A 24,313-nucleotide genomic window follows, 5' to 3' on the forward strand; every position below is an offset into this window, starting at 1 on the left:
TGCGTAGGGATTGGTCTTGTGGGCAGACAGATGGACAGACAGACAGACAGGCCTCCTGCTCCGGCCAGGTGAGGCACATGAAAGCCTCTGCAATGCAGTTCTATGATTTAAAAAAGAATGGTGACAAAATGACACACAACTTACTTTTTAAGAGCTTCTCTCAGATTCTTAAATCTGCCCTCTGATGACACAAGCTTTTGGAGCTTGTCAATCAAAGCTTTAGTCTGGAAGGAATTAGAAGCATTTACTAGCACACAGCACAGGTCAAAGCCCACGGCTCTGGCCCACACTCTGGGGCCTTGTTCCATCTTGAGATGGGGCAGGTGGGTTCGGGGACTTCCTGGGTCTAGCAACTTGACCCTGAACTCGTGAGGAGGTGGACAAGGATCTTTGCTTTGTGTGCCTATGCTCATACATCTTTCAGAAACTGTGGGTGGGGCCAGGAGGGTCCAAACACTGGGGTCCTGAGACCTGGGCTGCTGGGAACGATGTGATGGGTAACTCCAGAGAGTTGGACCCAGAACAGGGCATCACTGATGTTTCACCATCATGACCTTTCTCATCACTGTACCCAAATGATGTGACCATCTCCTCACACCTTCACTTTTATATATCAGGGGCACCACCCAAATTTAATGGGCTTCCCAGGTGGCACTAGTGGTAAAGAACCTGCCTGCCAATGCACGAGACATAAGAAACTTGGGTTCGATCCCCGGGTAGGGAAGATCCCCTGGAGAAGGGCATGGTAACCCACTCCAGTATTCTTGCCTGGAGAATCCCATGGACAGAGGAGCCTGGTGGGCTACAGTCTATAGGGTTGCAAAGAGTCAGATGAGTGAAACAACTTAGCACAAGAATTTAAGAATCAAGAAAAAAAAAGATGGTGAATAAACTTATCATCAAAGAAGAAAAGACCTTGATGGAAAAGAGTAAAGTCTGCAGCAGAGGGTCCTCTCTGCCAAACGACCAAGGCAGGCCCCACCCACACATTAGGTGGAGCCACTCAGGTGGCTGGTGTTTGTCTCAAGGGTCCAGGTGGGTGCTGCGGAGCGTGTCCTGGGTTGGCCTGGCTTTGTGCTGCTTCCCCCGCAGGACCTGGGGAAAGTCCCTCACTTCAGAGCTCCTCAGCGCCCTCATTTATAAAATGATGAGATGAGTAGTGACTTCCTTTCCAGCACCAAGCCTCAAGATCCAGAACATGGTTGAGAAATCGGGCCAGAGACCTGCCATGCACCATAGGATTAATTTTTATATGAGAAACCTACCCACAGAAAACAACAAGCCAAGTCTTCATTTGGATGGAAGAAGAGATCAGTGTGTGCTCTTCAAGGAGAAAGAATGGCAAAACACAGTCCCTCCATGCTGGTCCCTCCATGTCAATTATAAATGTGGTCGCCTGGTTTGGACCAACCCTGCTCAAAGCAAAAATGTATTCTGGGTCTGATGAAAGAGCCACATGCTTCCTAGCATAGGAAGAAGCCCCACCAGGCCAAGGGTGGATGATTCTGCTTTCCAGATGGCTGCTCTCAGATGCCCAGGCCAACCTCCACCCCAGGCTCCCAGCTACCCTCCTCCACTTGGCCTCTTTCCAGAGCTGTGCCCTCACTTCCTCTTCTTTCCCCTCCACCTGCAAAGAAATGAGATGCTGCAGCTGAGGCCAGATGTGGGGACTGAGGGTCAGAGCCCTTGGTGGGCTCTGTTGCCTTCATACTCAATACATCCATAGGCAAGTTCACACTCAGTGCACATCCAGAAAATGGAAGGGTGGGTCCAGATGTTCCTTAAGGGCAATGCTCATTCAGATAGTCTAGAATTGTGGGTGACACAGCAGTTACACACACACATAGCTCCAGGTGAGGCATCACCATGCTCATTTTCATTCTTTTTCAGTTGCTAAGTTGTGTCTGACTCTTTGCAACCCCATGGACTGCAGCATGCCAGGCTCCTGTGTCCTCCACTATCTCCTGGAGTTTCTCACGTCCATTGAGTCATTGATGCTACCTAATCATCTCATCCTCTGCTGCCCCCTTCTCCTGCCCTCAGTCTCTTCCAGCATCAGAGGCTTCTCCAATAAGTGAGCTCTTCACATCAGGTGGCCAAAGTATTGGAACTTCAGCTTCAGCATCAGTCCTCCCAATGAATATTCAGGGTTGATTTCCTTTAGGATTGACTGGTTTGATCTCTTTGCTGTCCAAGGGATTCTCAAGAGTCTTCTCCAGCACCACAATTTGAAAGCATCAGTTTTATGGTGCTCAGCCTTTTTTTGGTGCTAGTGGTAAAGAACGCACCTGCCAAAGCAGGGGATATAAGAGATGCAGGTTTGATCCCTGGGTTGGGAAGATGCCTTGGAAGAGGGCATGGCAACACACTCCAGAATTCTTGCCTGAAGAATTTCATGGACATAGGAGCCTGGTGGGCTACAGTCCATGGGTCTCAAAGAGTCGAACACAATTGAGCACTTACACACACTGGCTGGCCCTAGGTCTTGAATGACATCCTGGAGGCAGGCCAGATCACACACCTTGCCCTCTCACTGCCCTCAAGTTGCACTCTCCTAAGAGAATGGAAGACTTTAGGATGGTCTAGGCAATTCCCTCCCAGCTCTATGACAAGGGTGATGTAGAGAATAGAGCCAAAAAATTCCCAAACCCCCAGTGGGATGGGAAAACAAAACCTGGTCAAAGGGCCTCTGGAAAAGATGACATCATTCTGATGGAACAGGGAAGAAGAAGAAAGATGCTGACCTGAAATAGGTCACTCGGACTCTGCCCATAGCCATGTTTGAACCTTGACAGACTGAACAGCCTAAGTGACCTGCGGGTTCTACGTTAGCCTCACTCAACCTCAGACTCCAAGAATTCACGAGGTCGTGTGCCACACATGGGCTGATGTGGCCTGCTGCCCCGAGCTCCTGCACTGCCAGCCCCTGTGCTTCCACTCGCAAGAGAGGCATCTTCTAGCTTTCGTCCTGAGCCCGGCATCCCTGTGTGCTAAGAAGCAAGTGGCCCAGCCTCACTGGGTGCGGTGCAGATGGTAGGGGTGCTCTGCAGTCCTGCTGTCATCTGGAGGTGGACTGACTGGTTGGCAGTGGAAAGGCAGCAGAGATGTCCCAGGATACCCTGAGTCTGGCTGTTTATCCAAAGAAGAGGGATTTGTGGACCTGCTGCCTCCCTGGGGCATGGAATCATGAGCTGTCATTGGCATGAGAAGAGTAGTGAGGAGCGGGTGATGAACAGAACCGAGAGGGGACACAGCATGCCAGTTCAGAATGGCCCAGATGAAGCAGGCTCCTTGGAGACCCTGGGCCCCACACAGCTCACCTGGCTGTAAGACCAGACACTATATTACTGATGCCTTTGGAGGCATCCCCTGACCCCTGGTGGTCCCTGTCTAGCTTTCAGGGACATCCAGTGCACCCAGGAGGTGGCCCAAATGCCTCCTCTCAGGAGAGCTGTCTCCTCATGACCCCAGGGCATAGAGCTCTATTCCTGAGGAAGACTCTGCCTTATGGCTTTTCAGAATCAGGTTCTGAGTGAATAACTGTTAAGTTCATATATAAGATCAGCAACTGTCTAATGGTAACAGGGACAAGTTAACTCTCTGGGGGCCAGAAGGGCTGCGAAATCAAAGTCTGAGGAGAGGACTTGTAGGATCATCTGATCACCATGTTGGTAACCTGCAGGTTTGGACTGAGATCCCCCAAAAATCACCACTCCTTTGTCCCAACTCAAGGAGAAGAGTGTTGGGAGCAACAATTACTGTCATATGTCCCACTCTGAGGTACTGACTATTCAAGTGGGAATTAAAGTCCCACAGGGTGCTGGTGCCACACTGTGGGCCTGATATCTGGTCTCAGGTGAAACAGGAGAAGAGGTTCTCTAGTTTACCTGAAGTGTTGGCCCTCACCCTATCCTTCATCCACCTATGGATGGTGGCCCTCTGGTCTCCCTGCCCCAGCCCCAGCCCAGCCTAGCTTCCTGCTGGTACCTGCTTAGAGACTTTGAGCCACGTCTTTTTCAGCCGGAAGATTGCGCTCCGGTTCATGGACGAGGTGATCTCCAAAACAGCGTTGTAGTTGTGTAAGCATCGGCATATGTCGGCCACGGCCACCCACTTCTCGATGGTGCTCACCCTCGCGTTGATGTCCTCGTTGCGGACGATTTCTGAAGCGATCAAGTTACTGATCTTTAAGTCCATGCAATAGGACAAGAAAAAAAGGTAAAGGGAATAAGTACTGTAAAGATGATAAATCACCATTATTTGCAGATGAAATGATCATTTGAAAATTCCCAGAAGAACGAATTGGAAAACTGCTAGAATAACCAACAGAGCTCGTCAGCGAAGCTGGTTAAAGATTCAGTATACAAAAATAACTTTTTAAAATGTAGTAGCAATACCAAATTGGGCTCCAAAATCACTGCAGATGGTGACTGCAGTCATGAGATTAATAGATGCTTGCTTCTTGTAAATAAAGCTATGACAAACCTAGACAGCATATTAAAAAGCAGAGATAGCACTTTGCGGACAAAGGTCTGTATAGTCAAAGCTACGGTTTTTCCAGTAGTCATGAGAGTTGGACCATAAAGAAGGCTGAGTGCTGAAGAACTGATGATTTCAAATTGTGCTGGAGAAGACTCTTGAGAGTTCCTTGGACAGAAAGGAGATCAAACCAGTTAATCCCAAAGAAAATCAACCCTGACATTGGAAGGACTGATGCTGAAGCTGAAACTCCAACACTTTGGCCACCTTATGTGAAGAACTGACTTACTAGAAAAGACCCTGATATGTGGAAAAGATTGACAGCAGAAGGAGAAAGGGCCAGCAGAGGATGAGATGTTTGGATGGTATCACTGACACAATGGACATGAGTTTGAGCAAACTCTGGGAGAGTAGAGGTCAGGGAAGCCTGATGTGCAGCAGTCCTTGGGGTCACAGAGAGTTGGACACCACTGAGTGACTGAACATCAGCATCAATTAGAAAATACAATGAAAAAGATATCAACTTCAAAATACCACTGGGAATCTATAAATTACCTGGAAACTTTAATGGGAACTATGCAGGATGCTCCATGAAAAATAAAATCATCAAAGGTAATAAGAGGATTAAGAAAGAAAAGGATTAGAGTTCAAAATGGGAATGTAAATATGTCTTTTTTCAAAACTAACAAGCATGTTCAATGCAATCTAATAAAACATGCAATGGGTGTTATCTTGAAAGTCTGACAAAGTGATTCTAAAGTTTATCTGGAAGAACAGTTAAGAAGAGTGAAGGTCTCAGGGAATCTCCCACCATACAACTGAAGCTTGGAGAAGACAACACTTTGGGGCAACCCTTGTCTCATTCACATATCCAAGGACTCCTCTACCCTGCCTACAAGGCAAATAATCACATATACACAAACTAAATGCGGGCTGGACTTGGAGCAGCCAGGGGTTGGGAGGTAGTGGAAGCTGGAGCTCAAACATCAGAGAACTAGGACTGCAAGGAACTGGGGCAGCAGGAAATACTAGCCTTGCCTGTGCATTTCTTTGCATTTCCTTTGAGTCTACCATCATTTCAGAATAAAAAGTACAAAAACCACGGCTTGTTATTAAAAAATAAAGAGGACACTTACAGATGAGTATAAATTATAGGGCTTTACCACCCAGAAATAGTCTTCTTTAGAAAAATTTTAAAAGGATGTGCATAAAGAAGAATGAGTTATCAAATGATGTAAGAATGGAAAACTACTGACGTGACTCAGGAAGGAATGATAGCACAAAATAGCACACATATTATACGCCTTAATTAAATGGAAATTTTTTCCATAAAGAAAATACTGAATTCAAAACAGTTTTACACATTATATAATTTTTTAAAAAAGGAATAGATTAGTCAAATTTTCCAGAGAAGAGAGAATGAAGGAATACTTGCTAGTTTATTCTATGAAGCTAGTATAATCTTGATACCAACCCCAGATACAGACAATTTTAGAAGAAGGAAAAAGAACACTTTTGTTTAATATAACATGAATATGTTAGATTTGTCCATGGAATGCAAGGATGTTGACTATTAGAGAAAAATCTATAACTGTCATTCATCACATCAATAGATGGAAAGGAGAAAAGCCATATGACCATCTCAATAGATGCAGAAGAAAGTGGATAAAATGCAATACTTATTTATGGTAAAAACCATGATTAGCAAACAAGGAATAAGAAAAAGAATTTCCTTAACTTGATAAACAAACAAATTCTATCCTAAGTGGAGAAATGTTAGAAGCACTCTTTAAGGTGGTTCAGACAGTAAAGAATGTGGCAGACCCGGGTTCAATCCCTGGGTCAGGAAGATCTCCTGGAGAAGGAAATGGCTACCCACTCCAGTATTCTTGCCTGGAGAATTCCGTGGATGGAGGAGCCTGGCGGGCTACAGTCCATGGGGTGGCAAAGAGTTGGACACGACTGGATGACTAACACTGATAGAGATTAAAACCAAGAACAAGATTCACTATCACTATTTCTGTTGAACACTGTGGTCTGGGGGCCAGGTCTAGAGGTACCCAGAGTGCAAGTGCATGCACCTGAAGGTGAGAAGTTCCTTAAATTTGTCCCTGAGCACTTCATTTGACTCACACCAGTTTCAGCCCTGATCCTGGAGATCCCAGCCAGTACCATTCACCAAGACCAAGAAGACTTCCCTGGTGGCCCAGTGGTTGAGAATCTGGCTGCCAATGCAGGGGACACAGGTTTGATCTCTGGTCTGGAAAGAGCCCACATGCCACTGGGCAAAGAAGGCCATGTGCCACAACTACTGAGTCCAAGCTCTAGAGCTGGTGCTCTGCAACAAGAGAAGCCTGCGCACCGCTACAAAGAGTAGCCCTCGTTCTCACTGCAACTAGAGAAAGCCAGGGTGCAGCAACCAGGACCCAGTGAGGCCAAAACAAATAAATCAATTAAAATTTAAAAAATTTAAAGGAAGATTTGTTTTAAAAGGTAAGACAAAGAATTAAAGCCAATAGGGCTGGAACCCAGCAAAGACCAAACCAAACCAAATCCTGTGTCAGGGAGAGATTAAGAAACAGAGTTTCAGGCCATGATTATCACCACCAAAGGGGCGCCCATTCTGTGCACCTGAAAAAAAGGTGAATTTTTAACAGAGATGGCCACACGCCAGGTAGTGATGAGGGCAGTTCTCCGGAGGTGGATTGTGTGGGTTCAAAGTGGGCTCTCCTGCTGATGACTGGGGATGAAATTTAACCTCTTCAAGCCTTGGTTTCTTCATCCATAACAGAGAATAAGAAGATGAGGCTGATGAAACCCTGAGCACAGTCCTGGCACATGGTCAACATGTAATAAATGCTCACTCCATAGTCTCGTCCTTTACTTACTTGAGTCCTGGGCACACAGCGGGGGAGGGTGGGGGGTGGAGAGGGACTTTTTTGCTGCCTCCTGCTGTGGTTAGATTTGTGGGTCAGGTGTGGTCAGACTCAGGCCTCGTGTGTGTTTCCTGAGGGCCCCGCCCACTTCATCACATCCTCTCTCCTGCTGCACATGCTGCTCTCCACTCTGCAGCTGTGTTCCTGACAGGGCTCCTTCTCTGAGCTCCAAAGCCTGCATTGTCTGTTTCCTCCCAGGATGAGGGTCCGCCCCTGGCTGTGGTTGGCGTCATGTGGCTTTGACCAGGCAGTCAGGACAAGTGGAATCATGTGCTCCCACTTCCAGCTATCAAAGGCTCTTGTGTTGATGATTAAATGCAAAGGAATGAAGAAGCTAAGTGCAAACACCCTTGAGGTTGTCACGAGGCCAGGAGTGGACGAGTCCCTGTGGTTGCAAGCGCTGGAACTAGCGCAGATGTGGGGAAATCAGGAAGGGATATTTTCCCCAGAACTGGGGCTTTGCAGTGGAGGAAGGCCATGAGCTACCAGACACGGGTCAGAGACCTCAGGCATTTGCCCTTCAGAGTCTTGGTGTCTTCATATCTAAAGTGCGATGACAACCCCATCTTTTAGAATGGGTGTGAACTTTGAAAGAAATTATTTTGCATATAATTCACAGGCCCAGAGAGGAACCAGGTGCTATGGATCTAGCAGGTGTACAGCCTGTTCTGAGGGTCCCACCAAAGAGAAACCTGCAGAAAAAGGCACTGCATCCCCCACCCCTATACTCACATCATTGAAATGCTTAGTGGTTTTCATGATATAAGGGGTCCTCTCATTCTTTTCCAGTTTCATCCACCCTTGTCCGAAGAACTCCCTGTAGGAAGTAAGGGAGAAACCCAGAGTGGGTGGGGTTAGGTTTGTTCCTACTGACTTCTCTTCTGAGTTCTCTGCTTTTTGAAGTGGTCATTACTGGGGAGTAACTTTCTGCAAAGCCTTTGAGAGGAGGGGACCTGGGGTCAGGTCTATCTGTGCCCTGTACCAGCTGTATGGCTTTGGGTAAGCCCTTGGGGCCTCAGTTTCCTCATCTGTGAAATGGGAACAATGACAATACTCTTCTTACAGGGTCAAGGAGAGGCCGAACTGAGATTTGGTGCTGAGGGCACATCAGGTCTGGTTTTGGATATTGTTTCTGACAGGGAGAATCCTCCATTTTAAAGTCACATTGCAGAAGTTGGTCTGCAGAACAGGAAGGACAGAAGGCCACAGAAAGGGCCAGTCAGATGGATAAAGGTGCCTGCAAGCCATGCCACAGCGTGTTCTGGGAATGGCGACTTCACAGGACCACAGGCTGTCCAGGCCTCCAGGACAAGCTTCTTATTTGACAGTGACCGTGAAAGAGTTCCATGGGCAAGAGTGAGAAGTAACTACTACCCAGAATAACTACTGTCTCTACACCTGGGAGATGTGGCAGCTGTATAAAAGGCTGACACTCCACAACCAGCTGGGGCAGCACCCATGTCAGTGGGGGCCTCCGTGTGTGTCCAGTGGGGCTACCTTTCTAGAAGGCAGAGATCCGGAGTCCTGAGATGATTTATGACCTCAGAATTGGTGACTCCAATTTTAGAAACTATTCTGGGACACTTGTCAGAAACCCAGAGACATATTTAGTTATGAGGAGGCTTTCTGACCCCCACCTGTAAGTATAAAATGAAATCTAAAAAAAAAAAAAAAAAAAGTGAAATCTGAAAACAGCCTCATGGCTTGGTGCACTGCCAGGGAATACAGTGTACTTATTAAAAATGGTGTTCACAGATACCATTTTGGCATAGGGTCAGATGAAGAAAAGGAGATACAAATTATGTAGGTGGTACAGTTATGACTACCTGGGGATGACTGACTACAGGCCAGAGGAGGTATTGATCAGGCCTTGGGGCTTCTTCAAAGGCCAGAGCTGTCCCGAGTCCATTCCTGCACATGCATGCACACATGCACATGCATGTGCACGCATTTGCTCCTATGCACATATGTGCACGCATGTGAACACATACTCTTTCTAGACCTCCAGAGAAGGAGCACAGAGCTAGAGATGCTTCTGGAAAGTTGTGTGTGTATCCATGTGTGTGTGTGCGTGTGTGCATGTGTGTGTGCGTGCACAGGTGCAGCTGGTAGGGAAGGAGGGAGCCTGGGCACAGGAAGGGACAGGAATCCTTCATCATCCCTGCCGGCACATTCACTTCTGCTTCTCTCTGTGGAGCATCAACCATGCAGCTCTGGAAATCTAATGCACATGCTTCAGGAGGGGGACTCAGCTGCGATGGTGCCTGAGGAGGAAGGTGGGGGCTGGAACCCATGCCCACTCACTCATAAGGGATCTTCTTGAAGACGAGGTGGTCCAGCAGGGTCAGTTGCTCCGCAATCTCCAGGGCCGAGTGGTTTTCAAAGGGCTCAGCTTTCACGCCTTCAGCCTGAGAGGAGCAAGGTCCCAGTCAGGCCCTCGAGGGGCCCCTTCTGGCTTTGGGGCCCCTTCCTAGAGGGAACATCCATCTCGATTCTGGTAAGTGGGAGGATGAGGCGTGACTGGGGAGGCCCCCCCACCACCCTGGGAGATTGGCCAGCAAGGGACGGTGGGAGCTGGGAACCATCATCTGCTGTGCCCCGTGTGTGTGTGTGTGTGTGTGTGTGTCTGCAGGCCTGTGCTGCACTTCAGTCACTCATGAGGTCATCCTTACGCCAACACACGGGTGAGACCACAGAGGCGTCTGGAGGTTAATGACTAGCCCAAGGCACTCAGCCAGGTTGATGGGGACAGAGCCCGGGCCGTCTGACTCAGGCTGGAACCTGTTTCTCCCTTCGGGTCCTGCCTTTCCACACCTGCTTCATAGAACTTCCTTTTAAATTTCTTTAGGGGAGGACTCACAGGTGCAATGACCTCCTGTACCTCTGACCCGTGTCTACAACATAGCTGTTTGCCTTCATCCCAGGTTCAAGTCCCTGCCCTAGGGCCACCATGGACACCACATTTAAAGGTGACCAACTCCTCAAGCCCTTGACCGGGGAAATCTTCAGGAAGCACTCTCAGGAAGCAATGTCCCCATGGCTGGGATCAGACAAGAGGAGGCCTGCAGCCCAGAGGCCTCTGGGAAAATCTGGATCCGGAAAGGGTAACACGGATGCCCCTGCTCCCCTCCTGGGTGCTGACTGGGCTGTATAGGAGGAGACAGCTAGCTACCCCACCCAGAGGGCCCAGCCAATTGCACTAATGACAAGGAAAGTGGGGGTGACCCCGTGTCAGGGGAACAAGCCTCCATCCTGGATGGAGTCTTCTCGCCTACTTCTCAGCAAATGGTCATTGAGAACCGCCCAGGCAGATCCTTGTGAATTGAAAAGACCAGAAAACACAGTCCAGGCTTCAGGAGCTCCAGGCACAGGCTCAGAGCAGGCACAGAATGTGGGTAAGTGGAGGAAAGAGCTCCTACTGCAGCCTGTGTGTGGTGTGTGTGATGTTGTATGTATATGCATGTGGTGTGTACGTGTGTGTGCATGGTGTGTGTGGAATGTACATGGTGTGGTGTGTACACGTGTGTGATGTGTATGTGTGCATGGTGTGTGTATGCGTGTGCCACGAGTGCTGTGTACATGTGTGTGGTGTGTACATGTGTGTGTGGCGTGGATGTGTACATATGTGTGTGGGGTGTGTGTGCAGGTGGTGGGCATCCATGTACTGCCCCCAACAGAGTTGCCCTAGGCCAGGCACGGTCTGTGCAGAAGTCCAGATACAGGAGACCGGGTGTGAGGACACAATGCTGTCAGGAATGACAGTTCTCAGGAAGGCAGTGGAGACATGGGGATGAAAGCGGCATGGGCCACCTGCGATGCTCAGGACCCGCATGATGAGGAGCCCGCAGCCTCTGAAGCAGGGGCGACAGGCAGCCAGCACAGCCCACCCTGAAGGCCCAGGCCTGTCCTGGGGTGAGGCCGTGAGCTGGGGTGGGTGCCCAGGGCATGGACACCTGAGGAAGGGGCCTGGCTGGGAGGCGCGCTGCCTAGGAGAAGCTGGCTGGCCCCGGGGAGGGGCGAGGCCTGGAGCAGAGGCCTGTGCGCATCGTCACAAGAAGCCCCTCTGCTCTCTAGAGGGCCCTGGGGCCTCCTCCAGACTAGACGTGCCCCACGCAGGCCCTCAGATTCTGGGAACCATGTCAGGGTTGGGCGGGGAGCTGGGGGCACAGCTGGGTGGGCGGGCAGCCCTTTGTTCTAGAACAGACTTGGCTACACATGAAGTTGGAACGAGGGCCCTCAGGCTCTTGACGGGTGAACGTTCCGGTCAGGCCCCTATTGGGAAACATGAGCAGTGTGGCTGCTGCCCTGAGTGGCCTGGCCGGGATCCCTGGGCAGGTGCCTGGGGCACAGCCCTGCAGCACTGCTCTTGGGGTTGGGGTGCAGGCGGGGCGCCAGCTGCCCCACGGATGGCTGCCCCCACCCCCAGGGCCAGGAGAACCCGCTCTGAGAGTCAGGAGCAGGGACGGGAGGGAAGCAGTGGGTGCAGGACTCAGAGGCCTGAGTCTTCCCACTGGCTACTCTCAACAGGCTGGATATCACTCAGTCTGACGAGTGGGCCTCCACCTCTGGGGAGGTCAAAGGTGGCCCTGAGCTTCCTTGCTCACAGTGATGGGCAACAGGGGCCCAGAAGGGGCCCAACCAGGCCCTGGAAGCACACAGGCCATCATCCCTTCCACTGCAAGGAACCCTGCCTCGAGCTCTGCCCGGGGTCCTCTCACTGCCAGGCAGGTGGCCACCTACCATGACCCAGCTTAGGTCACTCCACCTCCCCCTGCCTCAGTTGCCTCTTCTGGAAGATGGGGATAAAGATACAGATCCATAGCACTGTTGAGAAGAGTCCTTAAGACTCTAGCACACAGTGCGGAGCCTGTCCACCCCAGGCCTGACTTCTTACCCTCCTCCTTCCAGGGACAGTGTGAGCAGAGACAGTAGGGGCTGGTTAGGGGAGATGTGAAAGCAGAAGATGAAGAAAACAGAAGAGTTGATGTTATCAGTTGAATCTCCCTCCCCAAAAGATATGGTAAGTCCCCTACATATGAACCTTCAAGCTGTGAACTTTCAAAGAGGTGAACATGTGTTCGCATGTCCAGTCGTGTGAGTTAGTTCACGTGTCTGGCGTGTACTGTCACGTGCACGCATCCTCTACAAGTGCTTGTGCTGTATTTACCGTACAGTCCTCTATAGAGGATGGCAGTGCAGTGTCTTTATTTCAAGTCCAGGATGTCCAGAAGCAACTGAAAAAGCAGAGGTGAGGAAGCTGGTACTACTGTACTTGTCAAGGTACTGTACTGTAAGATTAAAATGGTTTTCTTTAATTTTGAATTTGTTTTTTAGGTATCATTTGTGTGAAAAGTATTATAAACCTATGACGGTACAGTACTATATAGCTGACTGTGTTAGTTGGGTACCTAGGCTGACTTCGTTGGATTCACGAACAAGTTGGACTTACGAGCATGCTCACAGAACTCGTTTGTATGTAGGGGACATACTGTATGCTGAAGTCCTCAACCCTGGGACCTGTGACTGTGAACTTATTGGATATAAGGCCTTCAGAGATGTACTCAGGTAAGACGGGGTCCCTAGAGTGGGCCCTCATCCAGTATGTTGTTATTGTTGTCGTTCAGTTGCTCAGCCATGTCTGACTCTTTGAAAGTGAAAGTGTAGTCGCTCAGTCCTGTCCGACTCTTTGCCACCCCATGGACGGTAGCCTACCAGGCTCCGCCGTCCATGGGATTTTCCAGACAAGAATACTGGAGTGGGCTGCCATTTCTTTCTCCAGGGGATCTTCCCAAACCAGGGATTGAACCCGGGACTCCTGCATTGCAGACAGACGCTTTACCGTCTGAGCCACCAGGGAAGCCTGACTCTTTAAGACCCCATGAACTGTATGTAGCACACCAGGCTTCCCAGTCTGCTACTATTTCCACGAACTTGAACTTTGCTCAAGTTCATGTCCGTTGAGTTGGTGATGCTATCTAACCATCTCGGTGTCTTTCTAAGAAGGGGAAATTTGGACATAGGGCCAACACACACAGAGGGAAGAGGACGTGGAGATAGCTGGGGAGGAGATGGCCATGCGACAACCGAGGCAGAGACTGGAGATCCTCTGTTACGAGCCAGGGAATGCCCAGGGCCACCTGACGTGGAAGAGGCCCAGGAAGACCCTCCCCTGGAACCTCCGGACGGAGCATGGGCCCAGCAACACCTCAATTCCAGACTTCCAGCCTCCAGAACTATGCGAGATTAAAATCTGCTGTTTTAAGTGCCCCATTCTGGGGCTCTTTGTTAGGGGAGCTCCAGGAACCAATACAGGGGATGACTGAGCTCCACTGGGGGGTCTTGGAGTGGGATCCTGGGAGTCAGGCGGCCAGGGAAGGACAGACTTGGCCAGCGAGCGAGAGGGCAGGCCCGGCTCACCATCTGTGTGATCTCCTCCAGTGTGATCTGGTTGTCACCTGGGTCGTCCTGGGTCAGAGTCCTGGGGGGTGAGAGGGAATGATGAGCCCCGAGCAGCTGGTGACACCCCTTGCCTTCGGGCAGTCCCCTCCCCACCGCCGCACACAACCCACCTTGCTGTCTCTGCTCTGCCATTTCCGGGGCCAGGAGCCCCCTTGCCCCTTTCTTGTCATTGATGTCTTCAATGATTCAGCTCCCTGACCCTCCTGGCTGGATGAGGCCCCCCTGGGGCTCCCTCAGCCCCTAGGCTTCCTGTGGTCTCAGCCCCAGGCTCCCCAGCTGGGAACAGCCATGTCTGTGCCTGGTCTACTCCTCCAGATTCACCAGGAGCCTCTGAAAACAGGCTGATGTCCCTTCTGCCCCTGTAGCTCAGGTACCTGGGGCTGGGCTTGGCATGTGGCCGATGCACCAGCCGGTGGGGCGATGGGACGAATGAGTGGAAGGAGCTTCAGACTGGAGCATCAGAGAGGCCAGAGGTGCTGGGGAGCTTTCCAGACAGGGGGAACAGGGGTAAGCAGCAAGATGGTGGTCAAAGACCCAGAGGTGGGAGACTGTTCACAGCGGCTGAGTAGTGGGTCCTGAGCAGCGGGTCCTAAGCAGTGGTGGGGATGAGGGCAGAGCTCCTGAGTCAGGCCAACATGCTGAGCCCTCATTCTGACAGCGATCGTGAGTCCTGAAGATGGGGCCAAAGAGCCAGACCAGGGCTGGGGGACAGTCCGGAGGCCATAGGGCCTGCCTGAGCCACCCACACTCTCCCTCCAAGGAAGTAGACCCACAGCTGGGGCTCTCTGGGTCCACCATCCACACCAGAGCCCGCTTGACTCCCTGCATCCAGCAGCAGTCTGAACAAGCTCCCTGTCCGAAGGTCATTTGACCTGACTTGACCCATAGGCCTAAGGTCCTGGCATAGTCCTGCATGTCTCCTGGGACGAGGGGGAAGGGCACGGAGGACCTGGGGGCCGACTATGTGTGTGTACGTGTGTGTGTGTGTGTGTGTGTGTGTCTAGGCAGTGGATACACCAGGGAGGGTGGTCTGGAAGCGATGCTAGGATGTGGAGCCTGCAGGAATTATGGGCCTGTAGCCCAGGCCTCAGGAAAGCAAATTGGATGGTCTGGCTGGAGGAAGCCTGGAGACTGGGTTGTCGGCCAGAAAGTAGATGCAAGTCTGCGTCAGAGACTGTGACCACGGGGCAGAGAGGGAAAGCTGAAGCTGGACAGGAAGTGAGGTCGGGTGGTCTGACCCTGAGTCCAGGCACCTGGGCAGGGCCAGAGGGCAGCCTTGAGTCAGCAGGGGTGAGCGGTGGGTGGACCAGGGCCTGCATCTGACACCCCTGAGACCTGTAGTGGTGATCTCACCACAGCCCTGGAAGTGGGTGTTGTTCACCCATTTTACAGAGGAGGAAAAACGAGGTTCACAGACAGGACTTGCCCGAGGTCACACAGAGCATCACTCAGCCAGCAGGGCTTGGATATGTGCCACCTGACCTCTGCCCTCTGCCAGGAGAGGCCCAGTCTGGGACAGGAGGAAATAGGATAGGTCTGGGGACAATTTAATTCAATTCGACCATATTCCCTGGAGCACCTGGAGACAGGCTCGCCAGTGCAAGTGGACAAAGCCCTCCTCCGTGACAGTAATGTTCTTTTAAAAAAAATTTGTATTTTAGATTTTTTTTAATTTAAAAATTTTTATTGGGATACAGTTATGTTACTTTCTGCTGTACAGCAAACTGAATCTGCTATATGCACACATATATCCCCCCGTTTTTGGATTTACTTCCCATTTAGTGGAATCTGGAATGTTCTTTAAGCTGCCCCCTGTGGAGGCACCAGCTCCCTGTGGCTCATGTGACTCAGGAACTAGAGTTTAAATTGTATTTAATCTTAAATATTTACTTTTATTTATTTGGCTGAGCCAGGTCTTAGTTGAGGCATGTGGGATCTTTAGTTTTGGCATGTGGGATCTAGTTCCCCGACCAGGGATCAAACTTGGGCCCCCTGCATTGGCCACCCCCCAGTCTTAGCCACTGGACCACCACGGAAGTCCCTATTTAATTAATTTAGATTAAACACCCATACATCATAAGTGGCTATCACACAGGTCGGCGTGGAGTAAATGGGTATCAGCAGTGGGTGTGGATGGGGAACCAGGCACCCTTTTTGTCTCTAGGTTTGAGGTGGGCAGGTGGAGAGAAGGACACACATGGACAAGCCACTCCAGATCCTGGTTGAAGAGGTGTTGACCAGCCCCCAGGCTGCCCAGGGCTCTGAGATCCTCCCAGAGCAACCGCCTGAGGCGGTCCTCTGGTCTGGGGAGGGCCCTCGTCCAGCAGGCCTTCCCCAGCCCCCACCTGATGATGTTGGCCGCAGCCTTCCGCTCCTGGGTCAGGAGCTCTGGGTCATGCATGACCTCCTCCAGGAAGCTGATGACCTTGCATTTGAGCTCGTCGTTGGTCTCAAAGTCCTGCAGGGAAGACAGGAGGGTGGCTCTGGCTACTGTTCCAGCTGCCCTGAGGTGCTGGGCAGGAGGATGCAGGCTCTGCCCACTCAGGCTTCCTGCCTCATCTCCCTCTTCCCCAGCTGCCTGCCAGGCACCAGTGGAGCCAACTGACCTGGAGGTAAAAGGTGCTGCAAGGTCAAGGAGCATCCCTTGATGGCTGCAGCCCTAGGCCAGGCCCTGGGAGGTAGCCTTGATGTAGACAGAGGTGGAGAACAGAGGCCCCTTATCCCCTAGAATGTCCTAGATCCCCTTATAGGGGATCTGAGCGGGCCCTCCTGAGACTATCAGGGCAGCTAGTTCCTGGGTCAGTGATCTTGGGTCCCCAGCAGCTCGCCTGGATTGCGGGGCGTCCCTGGGGGTCCCACCTACCTGAGAATGCTTGGACACCCAGTGTCGGAGCACGTTCAGGACGCGGTTGGTGGCTGCCCTGCGAATCACAAATTCTTTGTCTCCATTCCTCTGGTCAGGGGGGAAGCCTGGCACACAGGTGACAGAGAGGGGAAAGGGTAGTGAGGATAAGAAACCCCAGATCTGGGGGAGCCAGGGGAAGGACGGGGGTGCTCTGGGTGGGGGATGAGAAAATATCTGACAACCAGCCCAGGTTCTGACCAAGGAGTCCGGATGGCTCAACTTCCTGTGGACACAGTCCTCACAGGCCCGCTTCTCCCGGACCTCTGCAGTTTTCAGGGGCTGCTGGAGGATTCTGGTGGCCTCTACTCCACCATAAAAGTGGGAGGCAGAGCAGGTGGCCAAGCATCCGTCAGGCAGTGGGCTTGACTCCAAGCAGAGGTCTGCCAAGTTGCAGAGCAGGTGGGTGGGGAGGAAGGGGCCCCCAGGCAGGAGGCTCAGCACTGCCAGGGCCGGGGCAGCAGGCACTCCATATCAGAAGGGGGACAAGCCCCTGGGGTGGTGCTGTCATCAAGCTGGTGAGCCAACCCGGTACCTGCACTGGCCAAGGACATCCTCCGGTACTTCTCCTTGTTCGGGGTGCCCTCGTTGGCACCTGCAGTGGCTATCGCGAAGGCAGAGGCTGCTGACAGGGCGCTGCGGTTACTGTCCAGTTCGCGGCAGGAGGTCATGACCACTCCATTATTGTAGGAGAAGAGGGGGAACTCTGTGGGGAGCAGGGGATCAAGCCTCAGCCTTCGCTGGTCCAGCCCTCGGCTCAGGAAACCATGGGTCTCAAGGCTAGAAAGGCCTCTGGACAGGCAGGCTGCATTCACTGCAACCAGGGCTGGTCAGGCGGCGGGCATAAGGTCCGGTCTCCTGCTGTGGTCCCCGGGGAGGGACACACCCATGCCACCCTGTGTCACCCCAGGGCTGCCTCAGGGCAGAGAAAGCCTCTGTCTGCCTCTTTCTGCTTCTCCTGCTGAGATGAGAAGGTCCCACCAGCCCTCCTGCTTCTGGAGAAAGTCCAGCCACCCTTTGCATCTCTTTGCAGCCCCAAACCTTTTACCTTGTAGGCCGCGCTGGGCCAAGGTCTACTTAGGGACAGCTTCGTGTATTTTCTCACCCTTTTCATCTATTTGGAATGAACACATAACCTGTGCAAAGTCTGATGTGGATAACTCACACTGACGGGCTCCCTGGCATCATGGTGGGGGCGGAAAGAGCACCGCAGTCCAAGTCCTCATCCCACTTACTAGCTGTGTAGCCTTGGGCAAATTACCTAACCTCTCTGAATCTATGTAATCTTGGGATAATACCTGCTTCAAAAGGTGGATGTAAAGATTAAAGGAGTTAACACAGATGAAAGTATTTAGTATTGTGTGAAAAGATATATATATATATATGTGAAAAGATATATATATATGTGAAAAGATACATATATATATATATATATATATATATGTATATGCCCATAGACTTCCCTGTTGGCTCAGTGGTAAACAATCTGCCTGCCAATGTAGGAGACGCAAGTTTGATCCCTGGGTCAGGAAGATGTCCTGGAGGAGGAAATGGTAACCCACTCCAATATTCTTGCCTGGGAAATCCCAGGGACAGAGGAGCCCAGTGGGCTACAGTCCATGGGTCGCAAAGAGTCAGGCAAGACTTAGTGACTGAACAACAACACATATATGCCATGGAATATCAATGCAATTACAATCATTATTTTTTTAGCAATAATATTAGTAGAATCTCACTCCAGAAACCTTTAGCTTCATCTTGGAGAAATCTCTGGAGAGCAATCCATTCTTAGGACAAAGTACTAGTCCTTATGCATTGAGGAGCAAATGATTGATTTTAAAACTCAAGGCTTATTTCTGGAACTTGGCTGTCTGTGAGTTCTGCTTCCGTGTGATATCCTGGCAGTCTCTCTCTGCTGGTGGGTGACCCTGAGACTTACTGGGTCTCCTGGGAAATTGGGGAGTTTGGGGTTCAGGCTGTGCTTTACATGTGGGAGCAGGGGACTCGAGGAGACAGCTGGAGACATAAGGAGCTTCTTTGAGCTCATGCCTCACCTCTGGGTTCCTCAGAGCCCCCCCCCCCCCGCCACCCCTCATGTGTGGGGAGGTGCTTTACGGGAACCAGAGACCCAGATGGCCCCCTGAGAGCCCTCCTGGATCTTGAGTCTGAGACTTGGGCCCGGCATCATCACAACCTCCCAGAGACTCTACCCTTAAATGACAAACAAGAAGGACCTGGCCCCGTTGCAAGGTGTCACATGATTAAAGAGCCAACACAGAGCCTGACGTGTAGCAGCAGCTCAAGAAACACCTTCTGGGTCTTCCCTGGTGTCCAGTTGGTTAGGACTTCACCGTCCAGTGCAGGGGGTGCTGGTTTGATCCTTGGTCAGAGAGCTAAGATCCCACATGCCTCAGGGCCAAAAAACCAAAACATAGAAGAAATATTGCAACAAATTTAATGAGGGAATGAGTGAGAGTCGCTCAGTCGTGTCTGACTCTTTACAACCCCGTGGACTGCAACCTGTCAGGCTCCTCTGTCCATGGAATTCTCTCCAGGCGAGAATACTGGAGTGGGTAGCCATTCCCTTCTCCAGGGGATCTTCCTGACCCAGGGATTGAACCCAGGTCTCTTGCATTGCAGGAGGATTCTTTACCATCTTGAGTCACCAGGGAAACCAGGAACTTCCATAAATGAAGCCAAAAGACAGGCCTTCCTGCCCACCTGGGCGGGGTGGGTTACACAGCCTTGTCTGAGGTCAGTGGAGGGACTCCGAGAGGAAGAGCAGGATTTCCTAGCCAGCGCTGCAGCCCCCAGAGTTGCCCCTGGGCTGGGAAGTGCAGCCGGGTTCCTGCACTGAGGAGTCCCTCATGAAACACAAGGCGTGACATCCACTGGTCTCCCTTAGCCTCACCTGCCGCCCTCCCCCACCTGCATCTCACACAACATCTGGAATCTATTTGCAGTTCTGGGCTGGTGAGCCGTACCTGAGGAGTTTTTGCTTTTGACTGATTTTGGTGTTGTTGGAGATTTGGTAGGGGATGTCTCAGTGTCACCATCGTCACTCTGATCATTGTCTGACTCTTCCCTCATGGAGACTTCTGAGCCTGGAAGGAAAGAAGGAAACAATTTGATATTTCTCAAATAATCACTGACTTTTTAAAAAAGATTTAATATTTTTGACCTCACCATGTGGCACTCGAGGTCCTAGTTTCCCAACCAGGGATCAAAACCAGGTCCTCTGCATTGGAAGCACAGAGTCTTAATCCCTGGACCTCTAGGGAAGTCCCTAGTCATTTTTTCCAGCTAAAATCCATGCTTTATTCAGATCTCCTTAGTTTCTACCCAATGTCCCCTTTGTATTCTGGGATTCCACCTGGGAAACCAAATGACGTTTACTTGCCGTGTTTCCTGGCTAGGACTCTGCCCTTTGCTCCTGCAGGATGGCCTCTGGGGCTCTGTGGTAGGCTGTCCTTTTGGTAACTGACTTTCAGCCGTGTGCATCCCGTTTACTGCATGTGCCACAGTAAATGTCACCTGGTATGAAGGTCCTGGGGGCTTCACCCCTTCCCAGCCATGCCCTCTGTTGGCGGTTCCCCTGCCTCCCCCGCTTCTCAACTCAGAGGAGAGAAATTCCAGCCATCTTAAGTTTTTTTCCCAGGCCTGCTCCTTGAAGGCTGGGGCTTCTGTCCAGCCCAGGGTTGAGTACGTGCGCGTGTGCGCATGTGCAGGCATATGTATGCAAGGCTGGTGTCACCCAGGATGTGGGCTGACCTAACCCCAGACAGAGCCAGACAACCCTCCAAAGGGACACCGTCCTGGGATGGTGGGGTTTCTGAGAGCAGGGAGGGCCAGCCTGGCCGCCATCACCTGTAGCTGTCGTCTCCACACCCAGCGTCGCAGGTGTGCTGCGCTTCACACTGTTCCCTGAACACGTGACACCCCTCCTCGCCCCTTAGTCTCGCCCACTCCATTCCGCTGGTCTAGAATGTTCTCCCTTCCTCTAGACACATCTAGGTCTGACAGGCCCTCCAGGAGGCCTTCTCTGACTCTCCCCAGGGTCTCTTGAGCATCCCTCCAACACAACACGTATCAGGAGTCCTGTTTCCGTGTCTAGCCCTGCTCCTCAGCCACACTGTGAATCCTGGGGGCGGGAGCCAGGTCTGCTGCCCTCTTTTCTCGCAGGCCCTGACCGAGGCCCCGCTCAGGGCATTTCTGCTGCAGAGGTGGACAGATACAAGGATACAGGAGGGAGCGGTTACCAGGGCGATGGCACACCTGACGATGGGGGGGACAGTCAGCCACCTTCCTCGGTGTCTCTGTCTGCCTCTCCCCAACCCAGCTTTTGCATGACCACCGTAATCTGGATGGACCCCCTCAGCCTGCCCCTCCTGTTCCGAGGGAGCCTGGCGGGGCTGGCCAGCCTCCATGGCCGTTGAGCTGGGGGGCATCCACTCACTCTGCTTGCTGAGGGCGGAGGGCTCTTCGGACTTCTCGGTGGCAGTGTCGGCCTCATCTGGGATCTTATTGGCAAAGCTGCTGGACACGTAGAGCTTGCTGGTGTCCAGTGTGGCTTTGCCGAAGGGCGACATGGCTGAGTACATGCTGGTGTAGCCGTTGGAGCTGCAGCTGAGCGCGGCCAGGTCAAGGGCCTTGCCACCCGTGATGATGGGGATGTTCAGGGAGAGCTTCCGCCGGCGGCTGGGCGATGACGTCTTGGTGATGGACAGGGGTGGCGGCGAGGAGAACTTGCGGGTGGCACGCGGGGACTTGGGGGGGTCCCCGTACAGGAGCTTGTTGTTCTGGCCGCTGGCAAACAAGAGCTCCAGTGACCTGCAGGGGTGGGGTGGGGTGGGGGATGAAAACAGACGGTCAGCTCAGTGGAGCCTGCCTGTCTGCCCAGGCCGCAGAAGTCCTCTGTCTCTGGTGGGGCTCAACAGGGCAGTGGTGGCTCCTTCATCTTCATGATCCTTGATTCTGGGCGGGTCCTCTGAGCAGGCAGGTCTGAGAGGAGGCCATGCCAGAGGGGCCATGTGGTTCAATGGCCAGCAGCCAGGTTTCTATGGGCCCAAGTGTCCCGTCCTGGGGGTGGGGCATGGGCTTTGGTGGGGCAGAGGGTCTGCCTGAAGCTCCCTCTTCACCTCCCTCTGGTCAGCAGCAGCAGCTGACCTGACATCCTGTGGATCCCCCTGACCTGCAGGCGTCTAAGAAAGTTCCCTTTGTCCCCTGCAGGGGCCTGGTGTCACCTACACGCTCTGAACTCACCCAGGTCCACACAGTTTATGGACAAGGAAGCTGGGGCTCAGAGACAAGAAATGACTCCTCTGATGTCTTCTGACTCTAAACCCAGTGTCCTTTCCATCCACTTGGGCGCTTGCCCTCCAAAGGCGGAACCACCCCAAGTGTGCAAAAAGGGGCTACAGCCTCTCTTTACAGCAAGATGCTGTAGGTCTAAGCAGAAAAGGGATAAGATTCTGCCTTTCTCGGACTTTCCTCCCACCCTCCCCCCTTCTTTCCTTGAGTCCACCCTTTGTTTTTTTTCCTTTCTTCAGTGGGGAAGGTGGGGAGAAGGGAGGGCCCTAGGGTTCAAGGAGGTGGCCAAGGGGCGAGGTTAGGGAGGATTCGACATGGTGACCCCCAAACTCTACCCCACCTCTGGAGCTCAGAGGGCAGGAGGAGAAAGCTGGGGCCGAGCAGCAGCGTCAGGCAGGCCAGCCCTCTCCCATGTCTTTGCAGAGGGCAGGCTCATTCCTGGGACAGTGCTCATATCTGCCCCTCAGGTTCCAGCCTGAGGCTGAGCTCAGTTTCCCCCCGGGGCCCAGGAGGTCTGTGGATCAGCCTGAGGTGGGGGGGGGTCAGGTGGGGGGTGCGGAGGAGCCTGCCCACCTGGCGGGGATGGCACTGATGGGCTTTCTGTAGATGGTGATGAGCTTGTCCAGGACCACAACGGCGGTGGTGAAGACGCGGTAAGAGTGCAGGAAGGTGTTGAGGAAGTCGATGCTCAGGAAGCGCAGGTCAGTCAGTCGCTCCAGTAGCCGCTCCACGCTGGCGTACCGGATCTGCAGCACTTTGCAGGAGTTCATGGTTTTGCTGAAGCGAATGTCCACGTCGTCGCAATACAAGGAAGCGTCAGACCTGAGGAGGGAGGAGAGAGGAGGGACTTGGGTCTGAAGGTGCCTGAGTCCATGGCTGTCTCCCCAGCCAGGCCACGCACTCCCTGAGGGCTGGGCCACAGCCCACCCATCACTGTCTCCCCAACATACCAGTAATCAAGGATGCAGTGGCTTATGATGAGAACAAGGAAAGCTTTGGAAGACTGAAGTTGTGAAAGAATGGGCTACAACTTCTTTTTCCCAATCATGCCTGATGACCTGACATTATAAAACTCCTAGAAGCACTAGATAAAATGCAAAAACTTAAAAATAATATACTGCTTGCACTTTCCTGGTGGTCCAGTGGTTAAGGATCTGTGCGCCAATGCAGGGGACACAGGTTTGATCCCTGGTCTGGGAAGATCCTCCATGCCATGGGGCAACTAAGCCTGTGCGCCACAACTGCTGACCCCATGAGTACCTAGAGTCTGTGCTTTGCAACAAGAGAAGCCATCGCAATGAGACGCTTGCACACCCCAACTAGAGAGTAGCCCCTGCTCGCTGCAACTAGAAAAAGCCGGAGTGCAGCAGTGAAGGCCCAGTGTAGCCAAAATGAAATATAAATAAATAAATTAATGAATAATGTGCTGCCAAGTTCAAAAGAAGAAAATCTGTTCACAAAGCAGATTTGGACACAAATATTCAAAGCAACATTACTCATAATTGTGGAAAAGTGGAAACAACCCAAATGTCCATCAACTGATGAAAGGATGCACAGAATGCGGTTTGTCCATACAATGGAATATTATTCAGCCATAAAAAGGAATGAGATGCTGCTCTACACTGCAACATGGATGACTTCTGAAGACATGCCAGGTGAAAGAACCCTGTCAAAAAAGTCCACATGTTGCAAGATTTCATTTCTATGAGCTGTCCAGACAGAAAGTAGGTTAGTGGTTGCTAGGGGATAGAAACAGGGGGGAACTGGAATGACTACAAATACCCATGGGGTTTCTTTTGGGGATGATGGGAATATTCTGGAATTAGCAGTGACAGCAGCATGACACTGTGAATACACTGAAACCCACTGGGGTGGGGAGAACTCCTCATAAAGTCATCCAGATGCTTAGAACACCTGGTGTACACCACACTGCCTCGGCTAGCCCCCAGCTGCTGGCACGCTCGCTCCATCAGGCCTGCCGTGGAAACTGGGTATGTGGGGGGCCCTTTCACACACTTGCTCCACAACGGTCTGCAGCTCCCCAGAGTGTATACTTCAAGAGGCAAAGAGGCAGTGGGTCCCCGATGTTTGCTTTGGGCAGGACAATGTCCCCGGGGTGGGTCAGCTGGCTCCTGGTGTCTGTAAGGCAGACAGAGCAGGTTGGGGATTCAGAGATTCAGATGGAGGTGAGAGGGCCAGCAGGCCACCCGTGGTGGGGCAAGCCATG

General features: G+C 52.1%; 1 protein-coding gene and 1 long non-coding RNA gene across 7 annotated transcripts in view; one reads left to right on the top strand and one right to left on the bottom strand.

Moving 5' to 3' along the window:
* RASGRF1 (Ras protein specific guanine nucleotide releasing factor 1) overlaps positions 1 to 24,313 on the bottom strand; it is a 102,903-nt gene that overhangs the window by 13,628 nt on the left and 64,962 nt on the right. For 3 of the 5 annotated variants that reach the window (XM_027957124.3, XM_027957122.3, XM_042235135.2), the window contains exons 14-24: positions 22,660 to 22,908; positions 21,233 to 21,606; positions 19,761 to 19,880; positions 17,312 to 17,482; positions 16,738 to 16,844; positions 16,220 to 16,332; positions 13,833 to 13,893; positions 9,720 to 9,823; positions 8,148 to 8,232; positions 3,988 to 4,185; positions 145 to 224 (exon numbers count right to left, since the gene is read on the bottom strand). In XM_027957124.3, coding sequence (XP_027812925.2) covers positions 145 to 224; positions 3,988 to 4,185; positions 8,148 to 8,232; positions 9,720 to 9,823; positions 13,833 to 13,893; positions 16,220 to 16,332; positions 16,738 to 16,844; positions 17,312 to 17,482; positions 19,761 to 19,880; positions 21,233 to 21,606; positions 22,660 to 22,908 — 1,662 coding nt within the window. The remainder of the gene's footprint in view (positions 1 to 144; positions 225 to 3,987; positions 4,186 to 8,147; positions 8,233 to 9,719; positions 9,824 to 13,832; positions 13,894 to 16,219; positions 16,333 to 16,737; positions 16,845 to 17,311; positions 17,483 to 19,760; positions 19,881 to 21,232; positions 21,607 to 22,659; positions 22,909 to 24,313) is intronic. The other 2 variants (XM_042235136.2, XM_060401391.1) reach the window with 1 other exon arrangement.
* LOC132658079 (uncharacterized) lies at positions 10,770 to 15,757 on the top strand. Of its 2 annotated transcripts, XR_009597086.1 has the most exons (3): positions 10,770 to 10,810; positions 12,324 to 12,435; positions 12,896 to 14,073. It is a non-coding gene; the product is annotated as an uncharacterized LOC132658079 (long non-coding RNA). The 2 variants fall into 2 exon arrangements; XR_009597085.1 differs by having other exon boundaries at positions 12,324 to 15,757.

This window comes from Ovis aries, chromosome 18 (assembly GCF_016772045.2).
Source record: "Ovis aries strain OAR_USU_Benz2616 breed Rambouillet chromosome 18, ARS-UI_Ramb_v3.0, whole genome shotgun sequence".
In the NCBI taxonomy this organism is placed as follows: Eukaryota; Metazoa; Chordata; class Mammalia; order Artiodactyla; family Bovidae; genus Ovis; species Ovis aries.